The 10,287-nt window shown below is 36.9% G+C and overlaps 1 protein-coding gene across 1 annotated transcript in view; it reads left to right on the forward strand.

Moving 5' to 3' along the window:
- Window positions 1-9,531, forward strand: part of LOC149532145 (PH, RCC1 and FYVE domains-containing protein 1-like) — a 56,443-nt gene extending 46,912 nt beyond the window's left edge. The window contains exons 4-5 of the mRNA XM_089811782.1: window positions 7,714-8,177; window positions 8,405-9,531. Coding sequence (XP_089667908.1) covers window positions 7,714-8,177; window positions 8,405-8,561 — 621 coding nt within the window. The 3' untranslated portion in view covers window positions 8,562-9,531. The remainder of the gene's footprint in view (window positions 1-7,713; window positions 8,178-8,404) is intronic.
- The last annotated feature ends 756 nt before the right edge of the window (window positions 9,532-10,287 follow it).

The following is a 10,287-nucleotide window of genomic DNA, read 5'->3' on the forward strand; positions in this document are numbered from 1 at the left end:
GCCACCCGTGTCGCCTTCTTTGCTTTCAACTCCTGGGTATACTGAGCCAAGTGTCACTCTACTGCCTCCAACTGGATGTTCAACTCCTCCCGAGCTCTCTATGCATCCAACAAGACAACCTCAAGTCCAACTAACACCTATTCCGAGTGCCTCAAAGCATAGCATCCCTCTTGAAAGGCTTGCTCCAGTGCTCTCTCCACCTTTGGCAGACAGGCACTTTATGCCTGCAGCACTTCTAGGTCTCATCAACTTGTCACACTTCCCACGATTGATAACTGAACTGATCGGGGGTCTAGGGGGCAACGTCCCTACTGGGGTCGAGGGGCAAGGACCCTGCGGGGTCTTGGGGTAGTGGGGGTGAGGGGTAGGGCCCCTGCAGGGTCTTGGGGTAGAGCCCCAGGCCCGCTTCCTGTTTTGGTACAGGGCGGGGTTGAGGGGCAACGCCCCTGTCGCCAAGACCAAATTGGAACCCTTAAATCCACACAGAAGTCCATGGAACATACCATTTTTGTGATTTTCTTCTAATCCCATACTCTTTTTGCCAACCGCTTTTGTCTTCACTACCTGTTTATGTCTTTCCCTTTGGCACCATATGTTATTCATTATGAACTATTTTGATTTGTTGAGTTTTTTTTTTGGAAAGAATCTCCTATCACCCTTCTTCTGTGTCTGTACGGTGGTCTATACGATCTACTTTCCTTGCTTGCATTCGATTTCTCCCAGATCGTATGGTGCTTTTCTTTGTGAGCTTCTTGGTGTTGTCTATACGACCGTACGGTGGTGTCTGTAGGATCTCTTCTTCCGTCAGTCCGTATGACTTTGTCCTTTAGATACTACTGTACGGTGTCCTTTCAAAATGTAAGTTTCCTTGTTATAGAAGGTCATACGGTATCGCCTATTGTGTTCTTAGTCATATGTCATATGGTGTTCCCTTATGTCCATACGAAATGCCCATACACATTCATAGTTGTACGACTGTATGACACTAGCCTTCTCACTACAGTTTTTGTGGTTGCTTTCTCTCTAATCGTACGGGGTTGCTCCCTGTGCTGTCTTCCACCCTAGTTTATGTCGTATGGTCTTCCACACCACATATGTCGTCCATACAGTCTTCCATGGTTCATTGACTACCATATGGAATCCTTCTTTTGTCTTATAGATGGCGTACTCTTGAATTGTGCTTTAGTCCTTTTATTTACAGCCGTACGATGTTGTCACTATAATTTTGTCATTGCTCTATTTATAATTCTCCTTTTATACTTATATTTACTTATCTTACATATATACATATATACATTACTATTTTTTATTCTATCTCTAGTTGTTCGTCCGCGGAGGCACGTTATATCTTTCATGATAGATTTTCAACTTCGACTTGTTCATTGCATCAAGCACTTCCTTCCCATCCAACATCCATAATTTGATTGCTCCATTATCGCCAACTTCGCGTATCTTATATGGTCCTACCCACTCACTATGAACTTTCCTTGTTTGATCTTGTTATGGCCATTATAGTTTAAAACTAACTGGCTTGGTTGAAATTTGTTCAATTTTAAATACTTGTCATGCCATGCCTTACCCCTATTTTGTGTAACCTTCGTGCCCCATTGTGCCTGTAGTCGTCGCTCATCAAGTTATTTAAATTTTACAAGTTACTTCCCTTTCGTTCGGATTCTCTACCCTCGGTGTATACAAGTTAAGGATCTCTTCCCTTGCGTTTTCCACCAAATTCAATCGCTATCGAGTCTCTTCTAGCAATTCCTCAGCACTCTTCGGTCTGCTAGGTGAATGCACTCCCTCCGTTTGTGCTCCACCCCCTCGGTGTCTGTCGATAATCTACTGAAGCTTTTGTTTGCGCTTCGCCTGTTGTGCTAAAATTAGAACTTCTTGTGCTGTTCGTATTTCATCCTTATCTTTTATCTTATTCTTATCTTTGTTAAGTAGATTCAACATTAATCTTCATAACACTTCCTTCATTCCAGGTTCGACTGACAATGACACCAAATGTTTACTGTACAGGGTAAAAGGATACTTATCGCATGTAGTACAATAAGATATAACACATAACGGATTCTTTATTCATATGCGCAATATGCACTCCAATGCTTACAATATGATTATGATGATTCTGATGATGTTCGAAAGTCCCTTTCGGACGATGTAGATATACTTTCTCGAAGGGTTGACTCAATCATCATGCGCCCTTTTGGATACAATTCTACCTGTCGGCTACAATATAGAATTGCCGACAATAATTAGTTGAGTTCGGATTCAAGGAAAAAACTAAATTAACTTCATACAATTGAAATAGATCCCTCTACAGTTTTATATTAAAATGCTTAAAATTTGGTAATGGAAGTTGAATATTTTGCATTGTTTGGAATCTGGATCAAAGAGAATTCCTATCATTAGTTGAATTTTGAATCAATTTGTAAGATTCAATGAGAATCCAAGCACAGGAAACTAGATCTAGATGAATGAAGATAAGTCACACAAACTACAAGCAAACCCAATTAATGTAGAATGCAAATATCAGCTATTTCAATATCGAGGATATGAAAAGATACAAAAGAGTCTTGCAAATATATAGCTGTTTTTAGATGCATGAATCAGGGAGATGACATGTTCAAGAGGTCATGATTTCTAACTCAATCATTTTCCAATGAGGAGGCGAGTTAATTAACCCAACTAATAGGTCAAGAATTCAGCTATCAATCTGTGGATCAGTCCTACTCAATCTGACTAACACTGAGACCTTGACTGAATAGAGGTGCCACCTGACTCCTTTAAATTAAGGAGTGATGAGGCCGTATTGACATTTGTGTACCTCAACTTAAGGTGAACATGTCATTATTAGTTATCTAGATGAGAATATTAAATATTCTTAATATCTTAAGGGAACTTATTAACAGGTGCAATTCTACACCAACTCAATTAAATGACTAAATTAGGTATAATCTCTTATAGAAGAAATAGATCTTTCTCTGTAATATTGAAATACATTAAGTATATGATTATGAAACCTTAGTGCTTTGACTACTTCATAAATTACAGTTTATTTCTACGCGATAGGAAAATGCAGTGAATTGAAGTGTGTTCTTTGGTGATTGATCCACTTTTATGGACTGGTTGTACCATGTGAGCATAAAATCTTGTGCAGGTTAATGCATAGCTCGTAAAATAGGTTTTAGCTGTTTTCTAGAATTATCTATTATAATTTTGTATATGAACATATACTAATAAAGGCCACGTTTCAAAGCTCAGGTTTTTCCCCTTGCTAATGTCAATCACTGGACATCTATATTTTAATCTGAGCAAGCTGGGTCATTGTAGTCAGTATACACCTCTTATTGTTATATTTGATAGTATTGGTTGTTTGTCAATGTACTAATTGTCTGTTGGTTGTCACTCTTGGAGATGTTGTGTCGGTTGGTTGACGCTTGTGTTTCTCTTGGCAACTGTTGGTTCCTTTAAATATGTTGTGTCGTAATGTCCCCCTCTGTCCCCAAAATCAACAATTTTTTTTTGCTGTCCCAACTCGTCCTGCTGTCCCTTGCCATCCCCATCTCGGGAACTCGGGGGAACATAGAGTTATATACTTTCCTTATTCAATTCCGTTTCAATTAATAAACATTGCTTTTTTTTTGTGTTGGATTGTCACCTTGATATATACACCGCCACTATGAACCCTATTATTGTTCTATGCAATTCAGGCATCGCTTAAAGATAAGGGAACAGTAGATATTATAATATCACCGGTTCAATCTGAATATTTAACATGTTGCAGGCCCACACTCTCAATCAGCAATAAAGCATCAAAAATAAATTTAACATTCCTTATATTTGCAATCAGTGCTCAAGATGCACATATATCCTTTAGAATGGTGATATCATTTTATTTGTGTTGGGTGCATTCCTTTATTTGAATATAACATCTGGCTTTGCTTCCCAGTCAACATAATAATCTGATATACTATCAAATGTTGCATGTGTTATTAGTTTCTGATTGGTCAATGTTTAGTATTGATTGCTATTTAATTGTATTCACATCAGGTCTATAGTAGCTGACTTGTATCACCTATATTTGATTTTGTCATAGAGATATAGTCTCAATTTCCTTGTAAGTCAGATAAATTCACTATTAAGAGCTTTATGATTTATATAGTTGGATGATGCGCTATTTTACATTTCAGAATTATTGTAGATCATGTATTTTCCTCCTGCCAAGTCTTATGAACCTAGCATGGTTCATTTAACTTAGATTTCATGATTTTTGTCTGGATATTTTATATCGTTACACTATTTTTGTTTGATTTTTATAGTTAGTTGTATACTACTATTATCTGCGTAGATATGAATTATTATGTCTATGAATATTGTTGTTTTTGGATGTTGTTACTTCATGGATTGTAATGTATCTTATATCTGATTGGGGCTTCCAAAATGCGATCTTTGTTGTTGAAATGGTTTACAGATCTGAATCAGGGATCTTTAGTCTAAGCTTTTTATTTGTGTTCCAGTGAGAGCACTATTTAGATGGTATTTCGTGATGTTCCTTTCTCTACCTCCAATATTTTTTCTTCCCTCTATCTGGTTCTCTGTGCAATCTCCTCTATTTACTGACTTGGTTAGAAATTGTGTTCTACTTACGAGTTAATTTTGATGTCAATCTTGTCACTTTCTGTTCGATTTGTATATTGAGTTTGTCACTTTTCTTTGATGACTGGGTTGTCACATCTCTTTTTAGTTACATTTTTTTTTGCCGAGTTCCATAATTCTTTAATTCATGTTGTCCTTTCCCTGTAGGATGGCAAGATCATAGCTCTGATACCATTTGTAGTGTCCCTCGTCGGGACCTTGCATAATTTACTTCTATTCCTCAAACTGAACACTTTTCGCAGACCAAATTCTATATATCTTATTTTTTCTTCTGTATCTTTTTGGGTGATTGAATATTCTTTATATACCTTGATATGAGAAAACAAGTGTCTTTTCATTATATTATTTGTTATTATTAGTAATATTATTATGTTATTATTTATTATTGATAATTCTATTAATATTAATACAACTCACTTTATATATTATTAATGTTTTATTCTTTTATATAGGAATATTTGATCTCATATTTTAATATGAATATATTATGTAATATTATAATATGATTATAATAAATTATAACTCTACCATTATATTATTATTTTATTTTATTTATTTATTTTTTATCTATTCATTTATATTTTAATTATATAGATCTTATTTTGAAGGGGATACTACGTGTACCTCCAAGGGAGTGGTGTATAGTTGGATGAATTTGTAATCCTCGGCTGACCATTATTGATCGTCAATGTAATGAATTCATTAATGAATAAAGATATGTTTTACTTTTATATATGGTATGTACTGCCATTTGTGTGGTTATTTCATTCATGTAATTTACTAGGTCTAGCAGTAGACATTTGGCATTGTTTGCCAAAAGAAACCGAGTCAGCATTTTGTGATTCATGCTCTTGGATTCCAATTCCCAACAAAGGTGAGAAGAGGCCAAGAGGTGGTTAAGACCAAGTGATCAATTGATCTTTGAGGTTCGTAGAACAAAGAGAATGAAGAAGAAAGTTGAGAGAAATATTTGAGAACAAACAATTGGACAATTCTTGAGTTGTAGCACTTACATACAGTCAATGTTGGACAATGAGTGTGAAGAAGGAAATCTTGAATTGGCGGACATATTGCATGGCATTGAGAATCTGTCCATCTCAGGAGAACCCATCATTAGATGATCTGAACCAAATATGCTCGGATAGAGGGAGAATAAGTATGAGTTAGAGCCTAGAAGTACGTGAGGTGTTGGGATGTTGTTGGTAGACGCATTTGTAGCCGAAAGTGCAGGGAAAGCACTGTATGACATAAAAGCTTGTTCAAAGTCATTAGCGTATGACATAAACTATCTTTTAAAGTCATTCCCTTATGACATAAAAGCTCTTTCATTGTCATTACTGCACAATGTAATGTCTGTTTCAAAGTCACTACTGTACAATGCACAAGCTCTTCAAACTTGCATACTGAGGTGTCATCACTGCCGTATGGCTGTATCAGACGGTGTACTAGATTGCTCAGTTGTAGGCCCATCAGTGTCTCTCTACAGGGATGAGAGGACAACTTTGGTTTTGTTGTATGGTGTTCGGTAATTTCACATTGAGATTTCTGTGCAAGTAAGGATTCTAGTACATTGGGTGAGTTACTTGGCAACAACATGAGAGTACCTTGGCATAAGTGTGATAGCATCGTGGCAGTACATGAAATCTCTATTTTCTAGCTTCTTCAACATTTTAAATCTTAAAAAGTCACGAAAATGATGTGTGCTATGGAGTTCGAAGGTGTGAAATTGGCCTTGCCGGTGAGGGTGCCACCCCTTGACTCTACCCTTTTTTGTGATGAGGAGCGTGTCCTATGGCCTAGATCAGTTTGACACCGAACATCGACACAACATTTTACTTGAATCATTTGGGACTGTACAGTTACAAGTTCCCTTGTAGAAGTACTTTACCAATTCATAGAGAATGTATGAGCACAATATTATGGCGTCCACCATGATTCTGTCTTGTTGCATAAACTTCCGTACAAAAAAAAGTGTTTTGGCTCCACCTATGGGGTGCCCATCAGCTCATACTTTATGACTCTTCACAACAATCCTTTTGGTGGCTGTCTGGCATATGGAAATCACACAACGTAGGGTGTCTTCCAAAATTACTAATTTTAGAATGACATAAATGCTCATTCACTGTATGATGTAAAAGCTCTTTCAAAGTCATTACTGTATGGTGTAAAATCTCTTTCAAAGATATTCTCGTATGACGTAAAAGCTCTTTATAAGGTATTACTGTACAGTGTAAAAGTTCTTTCAAAGTCATTGCGGTACCATGAACAAGCTCTTCAAACTTGCACATTGAGATGTCATCACTGCTGTATGGTGTACAACTTAGACCACCTCCACAACATCCTCCAACCCTATCATACGCTGTACAAGATTGCTTAGCTGTAAGTCCATCATTGTTTCCCTATGGGGTTGAGAGGACAAATTTGGTTTTGTTGTATGGTGTTTAGCAGCTTCACACATTGAGAGGTGTGTAAAAGTAAGGGTTCTAGTACACATTGGCTGAATCACTTGGCAACAACGTGAGAGTACCTTGGCAGAAGTGTGGTAGCATTGTGGCAGTACATGAAATCTCTATATTCTAGCTTCAACTTTTTTCTTGGCATCTTAAATCACATAAATGATGTGCGTGATTGGAGTTTGAAGGTGTTAAATTGTTGGTGGTGAGGGCGCTGCCCTTTGACTCTGCCCTGTATTTTGATAAGGAGGGTGCCCCAGTCAATGCCTCGAGACAGGGCGCTACCCCTCAACCCTGGCTAGAGGTGTTGCCCCTTGACCCCCAACAATAGGTTGGGGTTTTCAAAATACAAGTCATTGTCTACACTCTTACCAACAGTCTTCCCACATATTACTTGATGTATACTTGTTGTCTGGAAGATGACTTTTTTGTTTTTTGTATACTGCTAGTTCTGGTAGTCTAACAATTTTATTATCTGGTGTTTATTGCTCTGTTTGCTTTTTGTGGATAGAAAATTTCCAATGTTTTTTATTTTATGATTCGGTAAATGACCCATTCATTAGGCTATCTGATTGATCATGCTTTTGTACTTATTTTTCAGCTAAATTATATGGCAGAGAAGATGCCAGTTGGTGTCTCTGAGAATGAAAGGCCAAGGCCTGCTTATTTTAATGCCCCAACCTTGAATGGTATACACCATCTGAACACAAATCAGACAGTTGACGCAGAATTTCAAGATAGAGTTCTTCCAGAATATGAACATGTTACTGCTTCTACAACTGATCATTTCAATGGGGCTGGTATCATTTCTCAACGCTCTTTTCACAGTGGTCCTTTAACTGCAGCTCGAGATCACATGGAACTACAAAGTACCAGGTCTCTTAATGATGATGAAAGGCAGATTACAGCTCATCAAAGCATAGATAATTCAATGAATAGACTTTCTGCAGGAGAGAATGGACCTGAAGTTGAGAGAGAGTGGGTTGAACAAGATGAGCCTGGTGTTTACTTGACCCTCATGTTACTAAAAAATGGCACTAAAGGCCTCAGACGAGTGAGGTTCAGGTATTGTAAAAATTTCTAATTCCAATTCCAGTGTTTCTACTTGCCTTGATAAAGTTAGAATTGTTTCAGTTTATAAGAAACCATTTCTAGTAGATTTAGGGTATGTGTCGGGAACATTCTAGCTTTGATTACTGTATGGCATTAAAAATAAGTGATGTAACATTTGTCTTTGTTTTATTAATTACGCTGTTTTATTCACCATGGTTAAAATGTCCATACTCATGCAGTCGCAAAAGATTTAGTGAGCGGCAAGCTGAAGTGTGGTGGTCAGAGAATCGTGCAAGGGTAATTGAAAAGTATGATGTTCGGGGCGTTGACAAGTCAGTGAATGGGGGCTCATCACAGTCAATGCCTTTCAAGGAAGATAGTGTTCCATCATCATAGCAAGTGTAACTCAGTAAACATGAAATCAAGTTTTGATTTTAAGCCTGCTCATCTCCTCATCTTTAATTCAATTATCAGGTGACAACAAATTTTGATCGAGAGAGTAATTGTTTTTAATGGACCATGCCATCTCTGTTGCTTGACAAATAGTGTGACAATTATGTAGCATATTGGCTCTGGAATAATTAAGGCACATCAGCAGATGGGAAAAATGCTATCAATTTTACAAGTGGCATTCCATGAGTTTAATGCTACACCTTTTAACAGTATGTAGCGAAGCAACATGAACAGGTCTTATTGATATTGGCTCCATGAATAGGCGTATGCTGGGCTTCATCTTTCTTGCAACTTGCAAGTTCAATTTTTAGGGAAGCATTTCACCCTGATTTTTCAGAGACATTGAAAAAGAAGAGCACAGCATCTGTCGCATTCTACATTTGTATCAGAAGCAGATTCAATTCAGGCCTGCTATACCTGTAGTCAGCACTTACATATATTGCGATCATATGGTAGAGTCCAGACAAAGTTGCCCATTGCTCTTGTGCTTTTGAAGAGAGCTCAGGTTGTAGTGGAATGCATTCTTGTATGATATTTATTTATTTAATCCACAGAACAAATTTATATTCAATGATCTTGACCACCATTTGTGGTGATTGTAAATTGTAATATAGGGCTATGTAGGTTTGCTACACAGTCCTATTGTACACACTATGCAATCAAATGCTGCTCTTGTGCAGGTTTTGTTAGCAATTTGGTGTGCAGCCAAAAGCTATTCCATGCTTTTGCACATCCTTTTCATGAGAGCATAGAGTGGAATTTATCTTTGAAAAGATAGCAATCCTATTATTTTTTCTCTCAGAAGACTAACAAGAAAATAAGGAGAATATGATTCTTTCCTTCCAAAGACAGATTTTTGTCTTTTAAAACTTGTGAAGTGGTTGATTGATCAAGGAAACTTTCATATTAATTATGAATGTATTAAGCTATTTGATCTGAAGGATTTCAGGGTGTTGCTGGGTTGCCAAAATATAAATGATATTTTTGAATTTGAAAAGACATTAAAATGAAATTGGTGTAGGGTGAGGATATAGTAATTTTCCATGAAAATGGAAATAATGCAAAGGTGGCCAAGATCGATTTATTTCACTTGGAGATATAAGTTGGATCCTCTGGGAATATATTTTTGAAGTTGCTTTCAGTGTCTCCCATGGCAAGTACCAAACAGGTGCAGGGTCTGGATATAGGTCTTCCCACAAAAGTGGAAAAAACAAACAAAGAAGATGGCTAGTGTGGACTTACTTTTCTTTCAGGTACAAGTTCTTTGGGAATATATTTGAACTTGCTTTCAGTAACTGTCAAAGCAAGTGCTGAACATGTAAGGTTCAATTTCTTACTCCTGAAAGCTTATCAATTTTTTTAGATCAATAAAATAGACTATAGTTTCTTGTATGTTAAGACTGGTATGTAGCCTTGCAAGACTGGAGGTTTTCTTCTCTGTTCTTCCCATAATATAATCAAAAAGGCTTCGGCCGTTTACTGAAAAAAAAAAAAGACTGGTATGTAGCCTAGTTAATGAGTTTCAACTTGTACATATGAGAATAAATAGTAACATTTATGGGTTGACTTGCCCAGGCAGAGAAATCATTCTGTATTTCTAAGATGTTATAACCTTATTTCTCAACATTTTATGTTGTTTTATGTCGGATTATTATTTTCAATTGATTTG

This window comes from Cupressus sempervirens, chromosome 11 (genome assembly GCF_028749045.1).
Source record: "Cupressus sempervirens isolate cs-2001-9-10 chromosome 11, ASM2874904v1, whole genome shotgun sequence".
Taxonomy (NCBI): domain Eukaryota; kingdom Viridiplantae; phylum Streptophyta; class Pinopsida; order Cupressales; family Cupressaceae; genus Cupressus; species Cupressus sempervirens.